Here is a 27,759-nt window from a genome sequence, read left to right on the forward strand (position 1 = left end):
CAGGTTTGTTGGTGTAGTTTTAAGAATTGGTAAGACTGACACTTATATAGGATGGTTCTTGAGCAGTGAGTCTGACTAGATGATCTCCTGAGGTCCCTTCCAGACCTATTTTTCTATAATTCTAAATTGAACCAGATGGAAAAAAAACACCTAAAATATACTAGGAGGAAGTAGAAAGCCACCTACAAGGCATGAAATGTTTAAAAAGAGAGGAGAACCTAGAGAGAAGCAGAGAATGATGCATCTTAGAGATCAAGAAGCATAAGAATAAAGTAAGAATTGCCAAAAGCCAAGTCAAGTTAGATACTGCAAAGAATATTAAAACAAATTAAAAATAAATGGTTCCTTAACCATATAAAGAAAGAAAAAAACAGTGGGGAAGTAGAACAACCTCACAGTGAAAATGGGGCACAGATTAAAAATTATTTAGGAATGGCTCAAAAACTAAATAGATATATTTTTCCTCATATTTCAGTAAGGACAATGATGTTGAATATAGAATCAAAGGTACTGTGCTTAAGGGAAATGGAATATACGTCATTTGAGGTGGAAACAAAACTCAAAGAGCTTAAAGTGCTCATGCCAGAAGAACTAGATCAGGGGTGGGCAATTATTTCAGGCGGAGTTTTGGCAGGTCATCAAGGGCCACATGACAGGCAGCCAGGGGCAGATAAATATTAATTTTCTAAATTTTTAGGGGCCCCGTGGGCCAGATAGAATGGTCTGCTGGCCTGCATCCAGCCCGCGGGCTGCATTTTGCCCATCCCTGAACTAGATCATCTCTGTCCAGAATTCTAAAATAACTGACATAGGAAATTGCAGGGTAAGTAGCAAAGATGTTTCATAAATTTTATAAAAAGGAAGTAGTACTATATGGCTCAGATGGGCAAATATAGAACCTATATTAAGGAGAAAAAATATTCCTAGTAACTATAAGCTCATTCATCAGGCATCTGTAGTATGCGAGGTTTAAGAACAAATTTCAAGTAAGGAATAATTGAAGACACAAACAATGAATGAAATAAAATGCAGCATGGATTTACCAAAAGCAGATTATTCCAGACTAATTTATTTTTGTTTGACAAGAGAACTGTTTGACAAGATAACTAAAAGAACAGGGTAGGGACTATTTAGAAAAGTTGGACATATACAAGTCCATGGGGCCAGATAGGATGCATCCAAGGGTGCTGAGGCAGTTGGCTGATGTGATTGCAGAGCCGCTGGCCGTCATCTTTGAAAACTCATGGTGATCAGGAGAGGCCCCTGATGATTGAGAAAGGGCAAATATAGTCCCCATATTTAAGAAAGAGAAAAAGGAGGATTCTGGGAACTACAGACTGGTCAGCCTCACCTCAGTCCTTGGAAAAATCATGAAGAAGATCCTCAAGGAATCCATTTCTATGCATTTGGGGAAAAAAAAACATGATTAGGAACAGTCAGCATGGATTCACCAAGGGCAAGTCATGCTGGACCAACCTGATTGCCTTCTATGATGAGATGACTGGCTCTGTGGATGCAGAGAGAGCAGTGGATGTGGTATACCTTGATTTTAGCAAGGCTTTTGATACAGTCTCCCACAACATTCTCACAGGCAAATTAAAGAAGTATGGGCTGGATAAATGCACTGTAAGATGGGTAGAAAACTGGCTGGAGCATTGTGCTCAGAGGGTAGTAATCAATGACTTGATGTCTAGTTGACAGCCAGTATCAAGTGGAGTGCCCCAGGGGTCAGTCCTGGGGATGGTTTTGTTCAATATCTTCATCAATGACCTGGGAGATGGCATAGAGTGCACCCTCTGCAAGTTTGCAGATGATACCAAGCTGGAGGATAAGGTTAGGATTCAGAGTGACCTAGACAAATTGGAGGTTTACAGTACAGGCTGGGGGTGACTGGCTGAGCAGCAGCTCTGCAGAAAAGGACCTGGGGTTACAGTGGACAATAAGCTGAAGATGAACCAACAGTGTGCCCTTTTTGCCAAGAAGGCTAGTGGCATACTGGGCTGGACTGATAGGAGTGTTGTCAGCAAGTCAAGGGAAGTGATTATTCCCCTCTATTCAGTACTGGTGAGGCCACATGTGGAGTACTATGTTCAATTTTGGGCCCCTCACTACAGAAAGGAAGTGGAAAAATTAGAGACAGTCCAGTGGAGGGCAACAGAAATGGTGAGGGGGGTGGGGCACATGACTTATGAGGAGAGGCTGAGGGAACTGGGCTTATTTAACTGACAGAACAGAAGACTGAGAGGGTATTTAATAGCAGCCTTCAACTACTTGAAGTGGGGTTTGAAAGAAGATGAAGCTAGACTGTTCTAAATGGTGGCAGATGACAGAACAAGGAGCAGCAAGGGAAATTTAGGTTAGATATTAGTGCACCCTCTGGGCCTCATCACCAACCTCACTAATTACTTGGAAATGTCTCTTCTCATACAAAAGACATCATGCTTCCTTAGTGTTGGAGTTCAGAGCTGTCTTCTGATTAAATCTGATCACCACGCTTTGTAGTTCTTATAACCAGGAGGTCTTCAATCCAGTTATTAAAGTCCCAAGTCCATCATCCAGAAACTGATAGACTCTTGTTTTATAGGAGTCTGAGGCTCCAACCTCCCCTCACACCTCATCCTTATGCCACCCCAATGATAATAATAGGTCCCATCCAATGTCAATAAGAGGAATATACAGTCTTTCCCCTTGAAATAATAATAAAATATAAATGAACCCCTTTGGGGTGTAGTTCTTGTTGTTAGTTCAATGAGTTACCTTTAACCCAGAGTCCTGTTGAAGATATAAGGGTTTTAAAGTGCCCAGTGCATCTAATATTGCTTCTGCCCAGCTACTACACTTCCCAAATCCTCTTCAGTTCAGGTCCTTGGGGGTTCTGATGCTATTCAAGTCACTGCACCATTCACTAAGTCTACCACCTCTTGGAGTCTTCTCCCAGTCTCAGCTGCCTGATATTGGACACATCATTTTTTAGTCTCTAAGGTGCACTTACCACTGACTGGACTATGTCCTTCTACCCATATGCTAAGTGCTCATTTTCATAGTTTCATAGTAGTTTGGGGTCAGAAGGGACCTAAATAGATCACACCTAGTCTAACCCCCTGCCACTGGCCGGAGCACACGCTGGGATCACGTGACCCCAGACAGGTGTTCATCCAACCTCTTTTTTAATTTACCCAAGGTAGGAGTGAGAACCACTTCCCTAGGAAGTTGGTTCCAGATCCTAGCCATCCTGACAGTGAAACAGTGCCTCCTAATCTCTAACCTGAACCTATTGTCCAGCAGCTTCTGGCCATTGTTCCTCGTCACCCCAGGTGCTGCTGGGGAGAATAGGACTTCCTATTTGATCTCCCCTAATGAATTTGTAGGCAGCCACTAAGTCCCCCCTCAGCCTCCGTTTGCTGAGGCTGAACAGGTTCAGGTCCCTCAGCCTCTCCTCATAGGGCCTGCCCTGTTGCCCTCCAGCCAAGCAGGTTGCCCTCCTCTGGACCCTCTCAAGGCAGGCCACATCCTTCTAACTGCGGTGCCCAGAACTGGACGCAGTACTCCAATTGAGGCTGGACCAATGTCGCATAGAGGGGGAGCACCACCTATCTGGACCGGCTTGAGATGCATCTTTGGATGCACGACAAGGTGCAGTTGGCTTTGCTGGCTGCGGTCTGGCATTGGCGGCTCATGTTCATCTTGGAATCGATAATGATTCCAAGATCCCTTTCTGCCTCTGCTCTCAAGGGGGGAGCTCCCCAGCTTGCATGTATACTGTGGATTCCTTCTCCCCAGGTGCAGCACCCTGCATTTATCTCCATTGAAGCCATAGCCATTTTGTCATAGCACTGTCTGCCTACCCATAAAGTGCTTTCAGGAGATAAACTGCCAATATGCAACAGGTAAAGCACTCAAAGCAAAGGAAAAGTGCAGGTGCTAGCAGCTCACCACACTAAACTCAAAGTTAGTACCACCTGGGCTCCTTATCTCCATTGAACCCTTAATCCTCTAACTGCTTGTAAACATAGAATCATTTCCACTTGGAATTGATTAATCCTAGCCTTCATGGAGTGGTCTCCTCACTTCCCTCCTGCTGCAGGTCTCCTGCCTGCACCTCCTCTCTTGCTGAAATCCAGCACCCTTTGTCTGTTTTCTCCTGAAACAGGTTACCCAGAGAGGTTGTGGACTCTCCATCCTTGGAAGTTTTTAAGACCTGGCTAGACAAAGCCTTGGCTGGGATGATCTAGTTGGGAATAGGCCTGCTTTGAGCAGGGGGATGGACTAGATGATCTCCTGACGTCTCTTCCATCCATAATTTTCTATGATTTTATGATTTTCTAAGCAAGAGAAATGCATTAGATCTAGTCTAACTGGACTTCAGTAAAATATTTGATATAGTGCCAAGCTGGGAAGTTATTAATTAAGATAGAAAAGAAGGGATTAGTACACAAGTTTCAAGATGGATAAGAAACCCGCTAAAGGGAAGATGACAGTAGATTTATTGAAAAAGGAAGTATTAGGCAGGAATAAAGCTACTAATGGAGTTCCAAGATCAGCCTTTGAACAGATTTGATTTTAAATGTTTTATTTATTGACATCAGCACAAAAAGTAAGAGTAGAATAATGAAATTCAGTAACTCAAAAGTGGAAGGGAACATCAGTGCAGGGAAGATTGAAATATTATCTGGGAAAAAATAAATTATCATGAGGACATAAGTAACAGTACCTTTAAACAGTGTCTATTACAATGCCAAAATATTATTTTTTATGTTTTCACAAACAACACTAAGAAAAATACTGAGGATTTACAACACTAAAGTAGGCTCCTGCATGTACTGATGTTAATAGAAAAATGATCATTGATTTTAAGAACAGCATGAACAAATATTAATAAAAAGGGTTGAAAAATTGAGTGAAAACATTTGGTTTTGCTATACCAAAATATTATTGTTTCACTTTTCAAATTATTATTAAAGCAATAATATATGTATTTAATTAATATCTTTATTGGAAGTGTAGAGATGATACTTAGAAAAAAATATTGATATTGTTAGATACACACTGTCATCTGTTTTATATCTTTATAAAGCAGGTGGTTGAGAACTTACTGATTTACCTTTTTCCCTTTATTATATCTGTCCTAGAAGACAGCTGCATTTAAAAAAAATAAGTGTTAGGCAGATAGAATGAGGTGCTGCCCAGTCATGTCAGCCAAGAGAATAAAACAACTGTGGTTGTTAAAATGATACTGGTGAACAGTTTTTATGACTAATAAAATGATTCCTTAGTTCCCCACCCATTTTATGTACCAGAGAAAAGAACAAAATGCATGATTGACTTTCTCTGATATAAAAGTAAATACATGGAAAATGGAGGTTCTCTTAACTCTAAAAATCCATAGCAGCATAAAACTGTTAAACTATGAATATATCTAAAAATGCTATATGTCAGGGGAATAATTTTGTACATGTATTAATTAACTTGAGTACATATTTTAATTTTTAAAAAAATATTTTAATATATTACATGATTTTTAATACCAAATATACATGAAACATATGAAATAAAATGAAAAAAACTAGCCGAGGCTCCAAAACAGTTCTACCCATGGCATATCTGCTTCCCAGACTGTGCACAAATCCAGAACCCTAAGGACTGATTAAACCATTTTTGCTTTTTCCCACTGCTTAATGACAGTCTTCCTGCTTCTCTAACAGTTCCCCTATGGCTGGGGAGATCCAAGAAGCAGTCCTTCAGCTTCCTGGTTGGAGAGTTCCCCTTCAGGCATCTAGATTTCATAGATTTCATAGACATTAGGGCTGGAAGGGACCTCAGAAGATCATCCAGTCCAGCCCCCTGCCCCAGGGGCAGGAAGTCAGCTGGGGTCATAGGATCCCAGCAAGATAAGCATCCAATTTTCTCTTGAAGGTGTTCAAAGTAGGTGCTTGAACCACCTCCAATGGCAGGCTATTCCAGACCTTAGGGGCTCAGACGGTAAAGAAATTCTTCCTTAGGTCCAGCCTGAAACGGTCTTACAGGAGTTCATAACCATTCGACCTTGTTATCCCTTGGGGTCCTCTGGTGAACAAACATTCCCCCAGATCCTGGTGGACACCCCTTATAAACTTATAGGTGGCCATCAAATCACCCCTGAGCCTGCACTTTCCAAGGCTGAAGAGTCCCATAGCTCTCAGCCTGTCGTCGTAAGGTCTGTTTTCCTGACCTCTGATCATGTGTGTGGCTCTTCTCTGGACTCTCTCAAGCTTCTCCACATCCTTTTGAATTGTGGAGCCCAAAACTGGATGCAGTACTCCAGCTGCGGCCTCACCAAGGCTGAGTACAATGGGAGAATGACATCCTGGAATTTGCTTGTGAAGCATCTATGGATGTAAGCCAGCATTCTGCTCACTTTACTAGCCGCAGCATCACACTGATCTATATACATAGCTATCTACATAGCTCTCCAGGTACGGGGCCAGAATGCCTGTGCGCTCCAGTCCCACCCATTTTTCCATCTTTAAAAATTTGTTAGAGCTGGCACTACATGCTAACAAAAGTGGACAGAAGTTGCCGAAGGAGAAAAGGCAAAAATTACATTAAATTGACTGAGAAATTGATACATTGAATGTTTACAAAAATCAATAGAAGAAAGAGACTAATTATGAAGGCTGTGGAAAGAGACAGTGCTCTCACAGATAACCACGTAATTCATTCCAGGTCATCTCATTCCTCCTACTTTAAAGTAATAAAACCCTGAACCTGCAAGTGTTCATAGATTCATAGATGTAAGAGGCTGGAAGGGACCTCATGAGATCATCGAGTCCAGCCCTCCTGCACTTGGACAGAAAAGGCTGTTGGAGTCAGATAACCCCAGCAAGAAATTTTTTAAAGATCTCTAGGGTAGGTGATTGTACCACCTCTGTGGGGAGTCTGTGCCAGACCCTAGGCACTCAAATCATAAAGAAGTTTTTTCTTCTATCCAATCTGAAGTGATCTCCAATCAGTTTGTGTCCATTATTTCTTGTCTTTCCCTGACTTACCTTGGTGATCAGATGCTCCCCCAGGCCCTAGTGTATGCCCCTAATGTACTTATAGGCTGCCAAGTCCCCTCTAAGTCTTCTCTTCTCCAGGTTGCACAGTCCCACGTCTTTCAGCCTCTCCTCATATGACCTGCTCTCTAGGCCTGTAATCACGTGTATGATCCTCCTTTGGACTATCTCAAGCTTCTCCACATCCTTCCTGAAGTTCAGTGCCCAGAACTGGACACAGTACTCTAGCTGTGGCCTCACCAAGACCATGTAGAGCAGAAGGACATCATCCTTGGTCTTGCTTGAGATGCATCGGTAGATGCATGCCAGTGTTTGATTCGCTTTGCCAGTTACGGAATCGCATTGATGGTTCATGTTCATTCTGTGGTCTATCACAACCCCGAGGTCTCTTTCAGTTGTGGTGCTGGCAAGCATAGCACTGTCAAGTCTGTAAGTGTGTTGTGGATTATTCGTCCCCCGTTCCGTGCACAGAACTCGCATTTAAGTTTAATAGATATATTAGCATGGAGCACTTGTAAGACGCTGTACAAAGAGCTTTAGACCATCAACCCCGATTTTTTTTTTCCAGGATGAGCTTGAAGCCAAAATGCAGTGACAGTGGTTCTTTTAGGACTTGACTTCAGCTGAGTCCTCTGACTGTTAGATATGCTTGCCCCTCAAATATATCCTTGGAACTTCCGTCTGAAAAGTAAGCCACATGCCCATAGACTTGGGAGTGCTGCAACTTATGTATTTTCAAGAACAATATTACAAAAGTTTTATAGGCAAAGAAGAAAAAAAAACCCTCCTCTTTTTGGGATCAGCTATCTACCCACTCAAACTACATAAAAAGAAAAATTAAATAGACTTCAGGAATTATTTTCCAAGGCACAAACAATGGACTCCTACCCCCGTTAAAAGTCATAAGGACAACAAAGTCAAGGGGATTTGGATGCCTGTCTTTTGTGTCTGAAAATCTGGACAATCATCCTTTGTTTTGTTACTACTTAAAGACAAACTGACTTGTGCTGAGTGACTGTGCCAAAATGAGGGAAAAAGAACAGGTGAAAGCTTCTCCCTTGCTAGGTGTAGCAGAGTCCCTATCTAGGGCTCAGGTGAGTGCCAGGAGGGAGTAACTTTCATGTCAGTCAGTGCAGCAATTTCAGTGGAGTGTATTCTGCCAGATATTAGTTCTCAACCAATTAGCACATAAGTTGGTTTCTACAGAATATACCTGTTGGTTGTATGTACGCAGCCTAATGCATATTGTGTGCTGCTGTTTATCAATCTGTAAGGCGTGTCTGGCAGCACATCCTGCCCAAGAAGCTGACTTGTCAGACCATCTGGCCTGACAGGGAGTTCTTACAAGACTTCTCATGACAGGGAGCTCTAACAAGAGGTGCAAGTAGTAAATTATCAACCTTGACCCATCATTCACCCCCTGCAGAGTCTTTTTAGAATAGATTTAATCTTTAATCTGTCAACATTTAACACTGAAGAGGAGGATGAGTAACTAGCCCCTGGCACCTAATTTTTGGGTCTAGAGAACTGTCCAGTGAAATACAACACATTTCAATAAGAGGAAGTTTCTCTAGGAAAAAGACATATTATTCTCAATATGCTCAGCTTTTAGGAGCCAGTGTACATATTTGAACATGAACACTGGCTCTCACGTCATATCAAACATGAGTACAAATAGCAGCTTCCATACACTGCCCAATTCATTACTGTTTTTCCATTTTTTGTAAGTGAAAGCGTCTGATTATTATCATCTATGTTATGCAGATATGAGTGATTTCTGGAAAAGGAAAATTATTACAGTGTAAAATTGGTCTTTACAAATATTCCAGTTTAATTCAGGAATTGGTTCTAAAAATATCCTTTTATCTAAGGCTGATGTTACAGTTTGCCTTTAAACTATTCTGAAAGCGGGAAGGTCCAAATATTAAAGAGTGTTAAACTGTGCCAAGTACCCTCTAAGGCCATGTCCAGATAAGCATCCACATACTGCATGTTCAGCTGCTCTCCACACTGCAAGGGATCAGCAAAGGGGTTCCCATGCCAAAAAAAAAGGAAAGCAGTGCACACAGGAGCAGCAGATGCCACTCAGAACCAGAGCCTGGCCAGCCAAAGCCACATTCCAGCTGCCAGTCAGGCTCCACATGGCAGGACTGCTGCTGCTACAGCTCCAAGAGACCCCCAGAGCCCCAGCTAAGGCTGCTGGGGCAAGCCCAGCACTGGCCCCAGCCTTCCCTACCCCACCTGAGGTAACCTGTCACACGCCGGAGAACACATGGCACAGGTGTTCCCCAGGGACAAGTAGCAGTGGCACAAAGTGTCCCGCTGCTAATTGTCCCTGGGAACCAAACATCCATGTTTGTGTGGACATGGCCTAAGTCTGCATCCCCACAAATGGGAACATGTGCTTTGCAGCACCTCAAAGGCTTTTGAAGTGCTACAAAATGTACATGATGCACATCAATCGGTTTGCCGTACTGCATATTTGCAGCATGGCAACAAACTTAGATACTGGGAAATCCTAGTATCTAAAAAAAGCATGGAGAATAAAAGGAGTGTGGCACACATGGCAGCAGCATACGCCACCTGAAACTGAAGCCTAGTCGGCCAGAGGCAAGCTCTAGCTGCCAACCAGGCTCTGCATGGTCGGATCACCATCACTGTTGCCCTAGGAGGCCCCCAAGAACCCAGGTAATACTGCTGGGGAGAGCCAAGGTTCTGGCTGCAGCCTCGCCTACCCCACCTGGGGCAATTTGCTATGTGCCAGAGTGTGAGTGCAGGAGCGTTCCCCAGGGACAATTAGCAATGGCACAAATATGTGCTGCTGGTATTTGTCCCTGGGGAAACACATGTGAACACTCATGGGGATGCACCCTAGAGGCATTTCTACACATACTTTTTCATTCGGTGACGCACCAGAGATCCACCGCTTCTGAGCAGACTCGATTAATTGATCCTGCTCCACATGCAGGCTGACGCGCACCACGTTGTGCTGCATGCAGTTATATAAGCAGTGAAATGCACATCAGCACCGTGAAAACGGCAGTGGTGCACTTTTGAACTAAAGCACCTCCTAGGTGTTTTAGTTCAAAAGTGCGCCGCCATTTTCTCAGTGTTGATGCACATTTTGCCATTTATACAACTGCAAGTGTTGTAGTGCTGAGCGTTTTTCAAAGTGCCCAGCGTTGCAGCGCTTACTCAAGTAAAAATGCCCTAAGTGTCTTAAATTTATGCCACTTCAGGTAAGGGTTATCTTTGAGCCTTCTACCTAGCTTAAGCTAGGGTATTATTAGCCTGCTCCAAGGAGATCAAATGACGAATTTTCAGTCATCCATTATCCCAGGATGCACAGCTTCCAGTCCCTCAATCCCTGACATACTTTCAATTCAGCCAAGCTCTACTGTACAGCAGATGATAATGACCCCGAGCTAACACCCCTGCCCAGCCCCCGAGGGTATGACCACAGCCCACATGGCACCATGCTGCCAGCTCCAGGGACCTTGGGTTCCTGGGCTGGGGGGCAGGTATGCAGCCCTTCCCCTCAGAAGGCTAAGCCTTTGCCCCACAGCTGGGAAGCTCTCCCCTATCCAGGAGAATTTGGTGAGGTAGGGGGTGGCATGTGGCTTCACTCCTCAGCCTCCCACATTCCTGAGGGGGGATGGGGGAAAGGGATGCCTAGAACCAAGTGTGGGGAGAGCATGGAGCCTAGTGGGGGTCCATGCACCCAGGGAGGCATGCTTCTCCAGGCTCCATACTCTTGCCATGCTTAACCCCTGGGCCTCTGCTCCTAGAGGAGAAAGTGAATCCTGGCTCCTAGCCATGGCACTAGATGGCCTGGCAAGTAGGGACAAGTCACAGTTGTGCAAGTCAAAGACAGTATTAGGTCTTAACCTGTGACTGCTCTGAAACTCTTCTAACTGTAACACTGCCTAACATTCCACTGAGTTAGACTGGTTTAAAAGTAACCTGTAACAGCACCCTAATTTAGGTCAAAGACATAGCTGAGAAGGAGTAGTAGTTTATAGACATTTACTGCAAACCATAGGATATAATTTTTCATTTTTATTTGTTCATGGAGTGGTTCCATTTTTTAAACTCCTAAGGATAGCATTAAATTCAAAGGAGGGTCCCAATAACTCCTTACATACTCCTCTCCTTTAGCAGTTCTCAATTTATCTCCCAAAAAAACAGAGAAAAGATAAACTCGCTAAAAGAGCCAAAGGCTTATAGAACCTAAATTTATAGGCATGCAAATGAAACATTCAGTCTCTTTTTCCACTAGCCTGAGGCTTTTGGAATTCTGAAGCTGTGCTTCAGTGCAGCAGATTAACAGAGGTCTCATCATGCATAAAGTTATAATATTACACTGACTGTCTTGCCACAAAAGCATAACATGTATGAAAAAGTATTAATTCAAACTTTGGCCATTTTTCATTTCCTGCTTTTCGGAGAAAAGCCTGGAACACACTGTGTTGGAGGACTGGACTGTGCAGCAGTCCTACTGGCACTATTTACCCTGCCTCAGTTTCCTTCAAGGACTTCAGTAGTCAACAGCAGTTTCCAAGATCTGGCATTAAGGCAACACAGCCCTTTAAGTAACTTATGCCAAAATTTCTCCTTTTCAGGGTATCTTGTTCCTAAAACAAATTATAACAAAACCAAAGCAACTCTGCTCCTGGCAACATTTCCAGGGTTCTTTAATTACTACTCCCCCACAGGGTATCTGGCCAGGTTCTTTTAACAGTGGTAAGTCCTTACAATTGCTGGCTGGAAACTATGGTCACTTCTGGGCCACATATTAAATAATCTTTTTCAGTCCCTTCCACTTAGGTCAGATGCCAGCAATCTGTCAAGTTCACCCTTCCATCAATGAGCTTTATCGAGTTCTCAAAACTCCAGATGGGATCACAAAAAGAAGTAAACACAATATGAGCTTCTACTTCTCCTGGTTATGGTTCCATCTTGATCTTTCATAGAGTGCTGACACTCCAGACTTTCTCCCCAAAGTCCTTCTCTCACCCTGAATCGTTATCTCCATCTAGCTCCAAGCCATGTATCAGGAGGCTTTGGCCCTCTCCAGGGTATGCCACACAAGCTGCCTTATCCCCTGCTATCAGGGTCAGTCAAACCGGAAACTACCTTTCTTTGGCAGCTAGCCTCCTCAGACTGGGCTCTCCCAGCCTTTAATAGAAATCATTAAACTTTTTTTTCAGCTGTGTCATGAATAAGAGTGAAGGTGACAATAGGGAATGGACTGAAGTCAGCAGCTGGCTTGCTCTTGGGTCTGTTGGATTCTACCTTCAAACCAGAGTATTGAGAGGAGCAGAAAGGTAAAACAGAGAAATCACCAGGAAGATCTTGGGAAAAGTGACCAGATTCTCACATAGAAAATAGGTCAAGGAGAAATCTGGGTTCTCTTTCTTCTACATTCTTGTAATTTTTCCTGTCTGCTTTTCATGTTATTCTCAATAGCCTATTGCATTGGTGACACGTAGGGGGTGCACCCACGTGCATGTGCACCCCATGAGCTTGGTGGTGCACCTCTTGTAAAAAAGTGACACCGACACTGCTGGGGTGGTGCTTAGGAGGGTCTATAGCCACCCCAAAATTCACCTTAGCCCCCCGTAGCCACCCGTCTCAGTGCCACCCACCTGCCACACACAGCTGAGCCCACAAAGGTGGCACTCTTGGCAGGGGCAGCACCAGCCTCTAACAGGTGTGGGGGATGGGCCAGGGCTGGGCTCAGAGAGAGCAGGAACAGGGTGGGGATCAGCTGTGCAGGGCAGGCAGGCAGCAGGCAGCAGCGGTGTCAGTGGGAGGGGTGGAGCCTCCTGGCACACCTAAGCCCAGCCCCAGCCCAGACCCCACACTGGGAAGAGACTGGTGCCACCCCTGCTCTTGAGCCCCAGCATCAGCTTTACATAGCCTGCGTGGACAGTGGGAAAAGGGCCTAAGGCAGCACAACACCAGCCCCTTCTCGACCAGCATGATTTAATTAGGGGCAGGTCCTGCCAGACCAACCTGATTGCCTTCTACGATAAGGTCACAAAAGCATTGGATGCAGGTGTCGCTGTGGATGTAGTCTTTCTGGACTTCAGCAAGGCCTTTGACACTGTCTCCCACCCCATTCTCATCAAAAAACTAGGTGACTGCAGCACTGATGTCAGATGGATTGCAAATTAGGTGAAGGGTCGTACTCAGAGGGTAGTAGTGGACAGGTCTTTTTCGACCTGGAGGGAAGTGGGCAGTGGAGTTCCCCAGGGCTCGGTCCTTGGGCTCACACTGTTCAATTTCTTTATTAGTGACTTTGACAATGGGGTAAAAAGCAGCCTGTTTAAATTTGCTGATGATAGCAAGATTTGGGGTGAGGTGGGCATGCTAGTAGGGAAGGACAGATTACAACAGGACCTGGACAGGTTACAGGGGTAGGCTAATGAAAATAGGATGGGTTTCAATACTGACAAGTGCAGGGTGCTGCACTTGGGCAGTGGGAACCAGGAGCACACTTATAAGCTGGGAAACTGCCCTCTTGAGATCATGGTGGCAGAAAGAGATCTTGGAGTCATTACTGATTCCAAGATGAACATGGGCCGACAATGAGGGGCCCATGTTCAGTAGGGCCAACCATACCTTGTCGTGCATCCACAGATGCATCCCAAGCAGGGCCAAGGAGGTGATCCTCCCCCTCTATGCAGCACTGGTCAGGCCACAGCTGGAGTACTGTGTTCAGTTCTGGACACTGCACTTCAGGAGGGATGTGGACAGCATTGAGAAGGTCCAGAGGAGGGCCACCCAAATGATCCAGGGACAGCAGGGCAGACCCTAAGAAAAGAGGCTACGGGACCTGAACCTGTTCAGCCTTCACAAGAGAAGGCTGAGTGGGGACCTGGTGGCCATCTGTAAACTCACCAGGGGGGACCAGCAGGGTTTGGGGGAGACCTTGTTCCCCCTAGTGCCCCCCGGAGTAACAAGGAATAACGGCCACAAATTGTTAGAGAGTAGATTTAGACTAGACATCAGGAGGCACTACTTCACAGTCAGGTCAGCTAGGTTCTGGAACCAACTTCCAAGGGAAGTGGTGCTGGCTCCTACCCTGGGGGTCTTTAAGAGGAGGCTTTATGTCTACATGGCTGGGGTCATTTGAGCCCGGTTTTCTCTCCTGCCCAGGGCAGAGGGTCGGACTTCATGATCAAAAAGGTCCCTTCCGACCCTACTTCTATGAATCTATGAACCATCCACTCTTAGGTGCACATGCATGTGCTGGCAGTACAGAGCTGATGCCAGGGCTCCTGAGCCAGCACAGCTATTTGTAGTTGGCCCAGGCTCTGGGAAGCTGCAGCAGGCAGGCTGCAAAAAGCTGCACCAGGCTCCAGAACCTGGCATTATCTCCATTTTGGTGGCAACTGCATGTGTGCCCCAGAGCGGATGGCAAGGGAGGGGCCAGGGTTGTGCTGCCTCAGGACCCTCTCCTGCCATCTACTTTGAGGTGCATGTATAGCTGCTGGGTGTATGGAGCTGATGCTGGAGCACTGGAGCCCAGCGCACCTGTTTGCAGTCAGCCCAGGCTCTGGGTACCTGCTCCCACCCATGGCTGCTTGCAGCAGGGCTTGCAGCCTCCCAGCTGCCTCCTGGGAGCAACCCAAGCTGTATGGTTGGCAGCAGCTGCCCAGAACCCAGGCTAGAAATAATACGCTGAGCAAAAGGGCCTTGCATGCCTTGCTAACCCCTGTCATAAAGGAATTTCTACAGAGAAACCCAAAATACTTTAAAATGAGAGATGCTGAATAGAGTGTTCAATGTGGAAGCAGGCAAAGGCACATTCTGAATTAGGAACTATTTCCACAAATGTCTATTTTCTTCCATTGCACAGGTAGAGTATTTGATGTATCTGGTGATGTCATATTTTTGCTATATTCAAGACAAATTAGAGGTGATCAGCATGTAGCATCCAATATAATGTATTGGATTCTATTGAGCCTGCAAAGCAAAAGGATAATTCAGCATGCACACACACACACACGCAAATCCAGACACAAGAAAAGTAAGCCTTTTCATTTGGTGAAGTATTTGCCAATATTAATGATTATATTTATTACACTAAACATTCTTATAAAATAATCTGTACAAATAGTATCCTGAAAGCAACATTATTTAGAAACAAGATTACATGAATAGCAATGTTATCTATTGGTTCTGATATATATTCCCAATTTATTTTTTTTATATTGGAGCCATCTCAAAATGTATGCTTATAGTCTCCACTTCAGTAACAACACATTACTACCAGAGTTCAAAATAATTTCTACACAGTTTAACTGCAATACAGGATAGTCTATGTATTATGAGTCAATGAATATGAATTCTAATAATATAAAGATTTTCCTCTGATGCCTGTAAATTCTATACCTATTTTTCATGAAAATCCAGGAAATGTTACTACTCAAATCTACAGAACTCTGAGGCCGCAAGGATTTTTTTTTAATTTAATCTTTCGATATTTCAGTCCAAACAATGTGGCTCCCTTCAAGCAATATAGCTTCCATAAAGAAAGGCCTGTATGTAAAACATACCAGTTTTGTTCTCCAGAGATCCAAACATTTGTATTCAGAGCTTTCTTATCCAGGCCCTACTGAATAACCATCACAGAGATTCTCACATGGAATTCCTCCCCTCTTTATGACTTTGTTTTTCCTGTGATAAAGGATGATATGGAATATTATTATAATCCATGGGCACATCTACACATGCATTTAGTGTACTTGAATAAACTCAGGAGCTTATCGCTCTGGAGTTTTTTTTGCTTCCAGGCACATACTTTAAATGCAAACCTGTGAACAATTAACTCCAGAGCAATCAACTCTGGAGTTTATTCATGAGCAGCACATGGAGCCCAGTCAGAGCAGCCCCAGCTGGTATAGGGCCCAGGGGTTCAGCCTGCTCCAACCGGGTTCAGTGTCCTATGGAGGGACTGGCTGGGTGAGGGTGCTTCACTGTGTGGCTACCTGGCAGGCAGCCCCCACACTGAAGCCCCCTCATTCCCCAGTCAGCCAGGTTGGCGTCTACACGTGTGCTGCTGCACACAAAAAGAGCACCTCAGCCTGATAGTACTCGTATTTAAAAATACTACCCTGCTGCATAGTTTATTAGGGGCACATGTGTAAACACTGAGATGTTTATTGCAGAGCTAAATAGTCAGCTTTGCAGTAAACATCTTGTGCAGATGCAACCTGTGGGCATGTCCACACATGCAAGCACGTGCACTTGCAGCAGCTCAAATAGAAGCGGTGCAAATTTGAGCCGGGGCTATTTGCCTCAGTGCACATGCTTGGACATGCACTTTGGTGTGGAGCAAACTGTGCCACTTGGGGCAAAATAACCCTGCCTGGCGCAGCTCATGCTGTCTGGCCCAGCCTGGTGCGCGGGGACGGTGTGGAGCTGAGCTGGGTTCTGCTGGCCTTGGGGCTGCTCATGCCACCCAGCTGCCAGGCAGCAAGAGCAGCCCCAGGGCCAGCAGGACTCGGATTGGCTCCGCACGTTCACCATGCACCAGGCCAGGTCCTGCAGCTATAGGAAAGGCCCGGCCATGGCAGGTCGTGGCGCGACATGCGGGAACTGCATGCCACGCTGGCTCCTTTCAGCATGGGCTGGGCCCCAGGGCCAGCTCCCGCCTCTGCCCCCTGTACCTGCAGGGGGGTGAGGACCTGGCCCAGCCCCATGTGGCTCGCTAGTCCACTCTTGCACCGGAGCCCTGTGACCCACTCCAGTGCAAAGCGAACCGCCCCCCCCCCCTCAACTTACCTTGGATAGCACTGGGGGCAGCAGAAACACAAAAGAGATGCTCTCTCTCTTGTGCACTTAGAGAAAACCAGAGCATCTCTTTTGGAGGACTGACTCTGGGCACGATCTTGAACCATGCCTTGCTCTGCTGTATTATGGAGCAGATTTTTTAGACCCCTGGATATCCCCATACTGCAAAAAAGGGGTTTGAGATGGGGCAACAGGCACATGCACGCTCGTCTGGAAGCGCTGTATGGGTCTAAATCTGCTTCTCTTATTTTTTACTGAAGTAAAATGTCCATTGCTTTTAATTCTGAAGGTTGCCAACAAGGGTAAATCTTGCAGGATTGATTACTTAATAATAATTAGCACATCATTAAATTGTACCACTTATTGTGTAAAGAGATCTTCAGAAACCCCACTATATTCCTGAGATATAAAAATTATCCCCGTTTTAGTTATGGGGAAATCAAACACAGACAAATTTAAATGGCCACAGAGAAAAATCAATTACATGCCACAAACTAGGGCTTTGAGAAGCTTCGGTAGCTGATTAGATTCAGAAGAGATTCGGTCCAATTCAGGGACTCTCTGAATTCAAATTGAATCAGGAGACCAAGTAAAATCTCTGAATTGATTTGGAAAAGCTTTGGAAAAGATTCGTCCACTTCAGAGATGCAGCCAGAGACTAAACAGGCAGCTGACAGCTGCCTCCAGCTGGTAAGTTTATTGGGGTTGGGGGAGAAGGCAGGGAGGGATTGGGGCTGGGGCTAGGGCTGGGACAAGTTGCCCAACCATGGTGGGAGGGGCACATTACTTGGGGAGCAGGGTAGGGGGGCTCTGCTGTGCTGCCACTTGCCCAGCTGGGGAGGGAGGGATGAGGCGGGATGCAGACGCAGTTCACTCCAGGCAGAAGGAGGCAAGTGGCATCAGGACATAGCCCCCACTCCCAGCGCTGCTGTGCCCACATCCTACATCCCCTGCACTGGCTGGCAAGTGGCAGCAAGTAGGTGCTCCTACTCCCAACTCTGATGTGGGCATGGTAGCACTGGGAGTGGAGGCTATGCCCTAGTGCCACCTGGAGCAAGCTGCGCCTACATCGCATCCCTCCCCCTTGTGCCAGCTGGGCAAGCGGCAGCAGGGCAGAGCCCCCATAGCTTCCCCCACTGGGGCAGAGGCAGGCATAGCTGGAGGAGCCATGGGAGAAGCCCCATCCCCCACCCGGCCCAGCCTAGTCCCCCACACACTGGCTCTGGCAGTGGTAATTGGGTCCTGTACAGAGCCCCCTGCACAGTGAGAGGCAGTGCGGGTCAGTGGTAGGCAGTGGAGATTGCCCCCCCCCACTGCCTGGCACCCACGTGGCAGCTGTCCCATGGTATGGGTGCAGCATGGCTTGGCAGGGCACCATACACTGTCTGGGAGCTGAGGCATCTCCAGCAGTCAGCTGGAGCCCAGCAGTGCTCGGCCCCAGCAGCCCCAGTTCTCAGACAGCACACAGTGCCTTGCCAAGCCATGCTGCACCCACACAATGTGATAGCTGCCATGCAGGTGCCAAGGGGGGGGGGGGGCAATCCTTGCGGCCCCCCACTGCTCCGTGCCACATAAAGGGGCTCTGTCATGAGCATCCAGAGTCTCCAATCACCGCTCCTACCGCTGGTGAATGTGGGGCTTTTATTTTTTTATTTTTTTTAGAGCTCTGCACTCACCGGCTACAGAAGCGGCAATTGTGGCCTCTGGGCACTCATGGAAGAGCCTCCCACGCAGCGCAGGGCAGTGGGGGCAGCAGGTATCACCCCTCCACTTGCCACCCATGCAGCAGCTGCCCCATGGCGTGGGTGCAGCACAGCTTGGCAGGGCACTGAGTGCTGTCTGGGAGCTCGGGCGGCTCCAGCAGTCAGTCAGAGCTCAGCAGCACTCAGCCCCAGTGGCCTCAGCTACCAGGCAATGTGCGGCACCCTGCCAAATGGTGCTGCACCTGTGCCATGGGGCAGCTGCTGCATGGGTGCCACGGGGGCAATCCTCAATACCCCCCACCACTCTGCGCTGTATGGGGGTGGCTCTGCCATGAGTGCCTAGAGGCCCCAATCACCTCTCCTGTAGCTGGTGAGTACAGGGCTTTTTTTTTTCAAGTGTTAGGATTAGGCTGGGGCTGGGGCTGGGGCTGGGCAGGCAGCCATGGGGGCTTCTCCTGTGGCTCCACCTACTTGGATAGAGGCAGACACAGCTGAAGGAGCTGCGGGAGAACCTGCAGCCACCTGGCTGTGCCTACCCCTGGCCGGCTGATCCAAATCACTGAATCTCTCCAAAGCTGATTCAGCCAAATTGATTCAGGACAATAATCCGAATCTCCAAATCAAATCACTGTCTTCCAAATCGGCAGAATCTAAATCGAATACTTCCCCATTTGCACAGGCCTACCACAAACTGAATTTACAAGTTTAATAATCACCTACAGAAGTAAAAACAGCAGACTGAACGACACTGAATTGTAAATAATTATAAAAAATATACTGTGCAATTTAAAAATTAACTAAAAGTGCTATGTTCACAGTTTGCATACTGTTCTTCATATTGATCTTTTTTTCTAGTCTTGATGCACTTTCAACATTTATAAGCCTGGAATGAGCCCTGAGGAAAGAATAGATCCCTCACTCTTGGTAAAAAGAAATACTATAAATCTTGGTTGTTTAAATTTCATTTCAAATATAGTTTAAACACTTTATGAGATAAGGCAAGAATGTTCAGCATTTCCTTGAAGCCCTAATCATCTTCAATATAGCTTTTGCACTGACAAATTTAGACCCAATGTAAAATAGTTTGTTTTTATAAAAGGAGATATAGTTTTAAAGTTGCACTTTCATTTTAATTCTATATCAGCCAAATGAACTGAATATGCATTCTGTTTTTCATGTTAGTATTCCTACCAGAAATATACTTGCTGTTCTGCAGCATGCCATTTATTTGGCCAAAGGAAAACCTTCAAAAATATGGTGTGGAGACAGTCAGCAGAATTGAAACCCTTCCATAGCCCAAGAAGGCTGATATACATTTCAATATATCAAATGGTGTAAAAGTTTCAATTCACAATAAAAACATGCAATAGGATTAAAGATGGTTAAATTAAAGCAATAGCTAGCAAAGTAGCAAAGCTTGTTTTTACTTTTATTTAATTTGCCTCCATAAATACAGATTATTAGTTAGTCTTGCTACAGTCTTAGAAGCAGGAAAAAAAGAGAAGAGTTAAATAAATTGTTCTTAAATTAACCTTTGCTTATTTACTTTGCTTACTGATTTTTCAGGGGTAAATAAACATACTAGTTGTATACAGATATACAACATAGGCCCAAGTGCCCTGTGCTAGGAATTAATCAAAGACATCATACCTGTGGGCATAGAGTCTCTATGTGATTAGCTGCCATTTGGATGATTTTAATTCCATCTTCACTTGTTGACAATGAGCAAGCAAGATTAGCCACCTAAAACAAAAGAGGTTCTGTAACTATGCATTCATTTTCACAGCATCAAAGCAAACACTGACACACACATGTTACCTTGCTAAATGGAGAGAAGTCCATGCTAGATCCATGGTGCTTTATTTTGGGAAGTTACTTTAGCAAGGAATATGGATACCTTGCAAACATGAGAGAAACAAAGTGCAGAAAAAAAGCAGCAACAACAAAAAAATGTCACAACCTCTCTTTTATTAGGGTTCAATGCATAATGATAAAGAGGTGCTGGGTTTTCTCCAGAAAAGTCACCAATTGAACCCTGTTGGGAAGCTTGAATTTTCATTAGGTTTCAGTTGACTACTTTGTGACTCATATTCATAAACCCAATTTTTTTTATTTGCATTCAGAGCCCTAAATATTAAATTAAACTGTTCTGGACTGGCATTTTGAGAATTGTTGAAGTGGTCTGTTTGGTACAAGTACTGTCAACTGCTCTACATAGAGTTTTTGTATTTGCATAACTGTTTTAGTTGGGGGGGGGTTAAGATTTTTTTCTGATTACTTAAAACAGCATATCTCATAGTGGAGGTCGCTATATGGATATAGAAGTGCCTTATACCAGTACATCTTGTTATTTATTTTACAGTTTATCAGGAGACAGATTGCAGCCCACTTTTCTATGGGAGCAAAGCCTCCCCAGAAGGTTCTGTGGCATACAAGGCACAGCTGGATATGGAAGAAACAGCTGTGCCTGGCAGTATCAACAGATGACTGGGACAATTGAATAAATATGGGGAGGGGTGAGGCTGTGAGATTTGTCACTATATATAGTGTCTTCCATTCCCCCTACATAGGGAATATCATTATGTCCCTAGGCTATTTCATCCACTAGTAGCTTTGGGAAAATGACCTGGCCCCAAGCATATTTATCTAATATCCAGCCTGACTACACAGACCACAGTCTAGGTTGGAAAATAATGGCTAGGCAACTCTTGCATACCTACAGTTAAATATGCATATATATTATTAAATATAATATCTAACACTTATATAGTGCTTTATATAGTCCAGATTCTGTGAAAAAATGTTAACTATTTAATATTCATATACCTAGCGCACTGGATGATATTTCTATAAAAAATAATAAATAGTACTTTATGATTGGGGTCTACCCAACTTCAGAAGGCAGACAGTTGATTTAGTGGGGAGATCACAGGGCCAGCTGCCATTTTGTCAGCTGATTGCAGCAGGGCTTCCCCACACCTCTGATTGGCCAAGGGGCCCCAGGGGCCCTAGTGGACCTGCCCCTTGCTGCTGACTGATTGCAAGGGCTGTCTTTCATGCAACCCCACCCCTCACTGCTGATTGGTAGAGAGGGGCAGGGCCACATGACAGGCAGCCTTCTCGGCCAATCAGCAATGAGGGGTGGGGTGGCAGCCATTTTTGCTCCTCTGCATGCTGGCAGTCTGTCTTCCCCCTTCCCCCCCAGCAGGTTGTGTGGTTGGACTGCAAGCACCACGAGGACTGAGAGAACCAGAATTTTATTTTCAATAAGTTTGTTTTTTCACTGATTTTTCAGGCATTGGCCAATTTCCCAATTTCCTCATAATCCATGAAATCACAATTTTGGTATGCCCCTATTTACAGCTATAAATAAATCCCTTTAAACATAAGTTATAATTAGCTGGCCTAAGGCAACATAAGTAGTTGTATTAGCAGTTCAGAAGTCCTGAGGTAAACTTAAAAATCATGAGATTTGAAACAAAATACATATTGAATTAGTTTCATAAATTCACAGAAATAAACATGACTAGGTCTGGTCCAATCTGACCTCTTGTATAAGTAAGATCATTAACAATATCATTTTCCCTATAGCAAAGTTGTTGGGTTTTTTTCATTTGTGTTTAGGTTCCTAAGAGGTTGGAAGTCACATTTTCCAGATTTTGTCCATATCACTGGATAGATACGTATTTAACAAAGAACTGGGGCTATAACTTTAAAACTAACACCAAGGAACAAAGGACTTCTGCTACATTTGAAAGAGTTGACCAGTGTGTAAAAGTTCTGCCATGAACAGGTGTGATACCTTACAGACATAGGTAAGGTATCTTTAGGGGAATAATAATAGTGGTATTATTCCCCTAAAGTATGGCAAAACTGCATTTTTACTAGGACAGCTGGTTGCAGTCAGGGTAGCATTGGGGAGGTAGGGGTTACTATAGTGGTACAAAGCAATTTTGCCACATAGCTCCACTTTCACTAAAAGTATATTGTTGCCACTGTATACCTATTTTTTAATACTAATAAAGCTCTTGCTAGGATGGTAGACTTGGACTTATACAAATACTGTCTGAGCTACCTCTTAGACAAGATATATTATGTTATATGCATTAACTAGACACGTTAAGGTAACACCATAGTAATATTTTAAGTGAAACAAGGCTCACATTAAGAATTGTTTCTATTGTTGATTTGAAAGTTTGGAATTCTCAGTAGTCAATTTTGAGAACTAATTAGTAAAATTATGAGCTGACTTCCACACACTTAGCTTCCCATGTGTCATATTTTAAGTACCTTTCAAATATAGTACCTTCACTTATACGGCATCACATATGAAAAGAAAACATTCACCAAGGTTAAGTGCAAAAATTATAGATCTTTTCCTGAAGCAATTCCTCATTGCCTGAAGCAATAACATTTCACAGTACAACAAAAATGCAATAAGAACCAATGAGGTTTTCCTTCAAATTGAAATAAATCCTCTCAGCTTCTATTTCTCTGCCACATACTCCTAAATGTTTCCAGTTTCATTTCACAGCCCATGGAAATTTCTTTAAAAATAAAGAAGTTTTGATCTCAGCAGGATCCACTGTAAACATTGATGGTGGGAAACCTCTTTTCAACTTGTAAATAAACACAACTTGTAAAGCTGCAGACTCAACTTCTCTTAGATGGCCAAGGGCTGCTTGATGAAAGTCTGGATGGCAGAAGGGTAATTCACTGTTTTGCCCTCCATTTTGTTGGCTGCACTGCCTGGGTAGCAGTCCAGTTCCTGGCATAACTTTCATCTACCTGAGCGCTGAAATGATTTGTGCACTCCATCCTTATAGACTATATCATCTATTAAGGATACCAGAAAACAAAAGAGGATACTAGCACAATTCCTCTCTGTTCAAATATCCTACTATGCCTGGTTATAATCTGGTAGGGAATGATCTTCAACATCCATAACTATTTTCATCCTGAAGTCAGCTGCTATGATATTTTTAAAACACATTTGACTGATAAAGATTTTTTTTTTTTGGCAATTCGCTTCCTCTATTGGTTCTGCAGTCATCAAGCATTCCTCTGCTGGGCAAGTTCCAAAGACAATTCTTGATAATGGAGAAGGACAGACAAGAAATAAACAAGTAAACAGTTGGAAACTAGCTAAGCTCCTATTCTACTATATACATGATTTGCAATGTGGAAAAGGATAAAATTCACAGGACAGAAAGTTTCACTTTATAATGGCTTAAGAGAATATTTCACACTCAAAAAAGTATTTTAAAGTCAGAACACTATAGAAAATAATTGACTGGCCCTTCTAGCATAAACCTCATTATTGCTTTACAACTTTTCTCCTGAGTATTTGCAATTGCTGTCAAAATAGCTATATGAAAGATGAATTTGGTTCATCTTTCAGTGTAAATGGAATGAGAAAAGCTGTAATATTTGTGTTTAATAAAGTGAGTAGGTGTGTCCACTATCCATGCACAGGTAGCACACCATGTTGCATCCTGCCTTTTTTCTAGGGAAGGTGACTTGATTAACAGCCACACTTTACCCACAAGACAAGAAGTCAAATATGTAGTAAATTGTTATCGTTGTGACAGCCCCAACCATCAGCACATAAACCCCCAAACAAACTTTCCCTTACAGTATTAGCTTTCACTATTGAAGGGGTCAGAAATTGAAGTGCCAGTGATAGAAAAAGGCTTAACGCTCATTGAAATATGAAAAATTATTTCAAGTTGATGGCAGGGCTCTGCTACAAGCCATGAGCATTTCTCTACCAGTTTCCACTTTCCATAGTGTACCCCAAGTTGGTAATACAGGTAATAAACTACTTCACCAATCCTGAATGCAAACAGCTCATAAGAAAGCCTACCACAAAATTATGTGGAGAACTCCCACCCTACTTAAAAGGATATGGGATACTAACAAACGCTTCTTAAACAGCATGGATGCTTTCACCTATACCAGCCAACAAAGATGTGCATTCCCAGAATGCCATATATTCATCAAGAATACTGGGCAGCCTAAAGAACTCATGTTGTAATATCTATTTAATATCCCCTTTATGTCCAACTGATAATCATTATCTAGACTACAGAGTTATATATATAATTTCTCACACATGGTTAATATCAATTGTTGGAATGAAATAAAGTCCATGGCTGAAGAAAAGCTGGTTGAAGTGAAACCCAAGACAAGGTCATACACTTTAAAGAGTATGAAGCTATGATGCAGCTTCTGTTGGTTGAAGGTACTTATCCATAACTGGTCAATTTAGCCTTCTGGTTTAAGAGTACTCTAGATTCTTCGCTGATATTAACTTCCTATGTAACAGTAACTAGATATTTTCTGGCATCTTTGGTTGGCTAGGAGACTCCATCCCATACTGGTAAATGATAATCCAGGTTCAGTATATATTAAATAGGAATTTCCCATCTGGTCAAAGCAACTCTATATTCTTGGACACAAATTCATTAGCCAAAAGGATGCTCCGAGTAATAGAGGATGCTGCAGTAATACAGGCTACTTGAAATATATCAGACTTCCCCCTCCACTCTCTAAAATGGCATTTCGTAAATGTTTAATCAGGTTCCAGATTCCAGTTTTCTTTTTCAAGGTACTTTGCAGTCTAGACCTATCATATCTGAAAAAAACCACCTGAAGTTCTAGGATGAAGAGAACGATCAACAACTCTGCTCCTCAGACTCAAAGGAACTTTCTTCCATAAGGGTAGATTTTGCTCCTCTGTGCTGATGTGGGGGACCTCATTTTGGATTTGAGTAAAAATAGTACTTTCAAGTTAGTGTCTCCTTGAAATAGAAACATTCAAAATAAAATAGAAAATTAAAAATAAAAATGGAGGGGACTGTAACAGGAAGACAGAGCCTCCTTATTACTTTAAGGAAGAATCAGAAGTATGGAGAGCTCCAAGCGGGCTAGATGGCTTCTTATGAACTACAAGAGAATAAGCTGCCAGGGTGTTAGAGGCTGTGAGTGTCTATTGAAAAGTGAGCTGCAAAGTACATTAGGGCTGAGGCAGCTTGGGCCACACAGTGGCTTTGCAGAGCTAGCTGCTGTGCATTAATAGCATGGGGCAGAGCCAAACTGGGATAGCTGGGACATGGCAATAGCTCCTAGCCTAGCCACTGTGAGCTGTTCTGGAGGGCAACCAGTCTAAGTAGAAACACCTGTGGGCAGCTGAGAAGCCATGTGACCAAAAGAGGCAGGTCTTAGGCAACATATAAGGCCTCAACTGGAGCTAGGGAAGCAGTGTGGTCTAAAAGGCTGTCAGGGAAGGAGTTCTATACTAATAGGACTGGGGCTAAATAACTGACTAGGATCTGCCTGAGGTGAGGTGTACAAGGAAGGAAATCAAGGCTTGTTATGCAGACAGAGTGCTTATAGTTTGCATTATAGCCTGGGTTTTACTGGGCTTGGGATTGCTAGGGGAGGTGGAAGTCCCAAAGATGCCAGATAGGGACATGGTTATTCCAAGCCCTTGGAGGGTGAACCCAGAGCCTGAGAGGGGCAAGATCAGAGACCTGGAGGGGTGAGACCATAACTCATGAAGAGTGAACCTAGAGCCCTTGGGAGCTGAACTCAGAGCCCTGGAAGGGTGAGACTAGAGACTGGAAGGGCAGACCCAGAGCTCTACAGGGATGAAGGCAAAGCTGTGAGGTGCAGGACCAAAGCCCAGGAGAAATGGAACCACAGCAAGAGAGGCACAAGCAGGGCTAGACATCAGCTAGGACACAGGGGCCCTGAGAGGCTCAAGGTTGGACCGACAGCTGAGGGACCACCAAAATAAACATTTGGTAACACCTGTGAGGCGTGGGCTGGCTGTAAGAGTGGTCAGAGACCATGGATGTAGCCCTTAAGGGATTTGGTTACCAAAGTCACTGGTAGATCTAGAAGGGCTAGGCCAGTGTTTCCCTGGCACTTTTGGGCAGCCTCTACTCTTTTTTTCCTTCAAACAACATAACAAGCATGGCAGTTTAAGTAAAGGAGAAATCCAAGTACCAGAGTGGCAGGCACTGCCAGGCTACCAGGGGGCTCTCTCTGGGACCTGGGCCTGCTATAGAGACATGTTATATATGATTTTAATAAAAATGTTTCTCTCCCTAAACTTTTTGTGAACTATCTTCAAATCTAACAAAAATAGTGACCTTACCTGAACAATGACACATGTACTGAACTATATGGCACTTGTATCTTTTTAATAAAAGAAAGTTTTTACAGCAAAAATAACCACCATATATAACTGAAGAAAAGTTAGGAAAAAATTGCACACTCGATAGAATAAGTACATTATACTATCTAATATCTGTGAATATTATTTTACTATTTAGATGATGAAAAAAGAGAAAAATTATTAACTTCATAGTAATCATTGCAAAGAAATGTAATTATACATAACATAATATACATAGTTGACTGGCTGTGAAGAGGCATTCCTTTTTAACAAATGTATTACTCTTTTGGGGGAGAAAATGTCTAGCTGTAATTAAAAGATCTGATTTAGCCAGATTGAGCTTGAGCTGATGACTACACATGCACAAAAAGATATTGGTTGCAGATCTGATTATGGAAATTAAACACAAAGGTAAAAGAAAAGAGTATGCTGTGGAATCTCCACAGAAAGATAAAGATGGTTGAAAAGGATCCTCCAAAGGATATGGTGAAGGAACAACTACATAGAAACATGAGATTGAAAGGTATCTCCTGTGTCACTCAGTTGTGCCCCTGTACTGCAGGAACCATATCCTGTAATCCCATGTACAAATTTATCAAGTACCATTTTAAAATCAGCTAGGTTGGGTTTTTCCTCCACACTACTCCACATGGAAAGGCTGTTCCATAACTTGGTGTGGTAGGAAAAGAACCAGGTGAGGGGAAAAACTATGGAAGCCCCAAAGCGTAGGCAACTGTGTTAAAAGCCAAAAGTAGTGTTCCTTGTTCATAGAAAACTTCACCAAGGAGATGGGCTCCAAGTTCCTGACTGCAGCAGAGCCAATGGAAGATATGCCATAGTTGTCTGTCCGACTCATCATTTCAGTATCTTAGTTGTGGAGCAATCCATCTACTGGGATCACTCCAGAGTCAGACCTTTGAGTTCAGTCAGGCCTGGGCTAGGGCGAGGGCCACTCCAAGGCAGACTGCCCCAGAGCTAGGGCCTCTACAATTTCAGCCATGCTATAGGGGTGGCGCAATGCAGTTGTAGGGAA

General features: G+C 44.1%; 1 protein-coding gene across 1 annotated transcript in view; it reads right to left on the minus strand.

Annotated features, from left to right (window-relative positions):
* CTNNA3 (catenin alpha 3) overlaps positions 1–27,759 on the minus strand; it is a 1,539,787-nt gene that overhangs the window by 593,483 nt on the left and 918,545 nt on the right. Inside the window, 1 exon segment of the mRNA XM_025205567.1 lies at positions 20,192–20,284. Coding sequence (XP_025061352.1) covers positions 20,192–20,284 — 93 coding nt within the window.

The sequence above is a fragment of the Alligator sinensis genome, unplaced genomic scaffold (assembly GCF_000455745.1).
Source record: "Alligator sinensis unplaced genomic scaffold, ASM45574v1 scaffold325_1, whole genome shotgun sequence".
NCBI classification, from domain to species: Eukaryota; Metazoa; Chordata; order Crocodylia; family Alligatoridae; genus Alligator; species Alligator sinensis.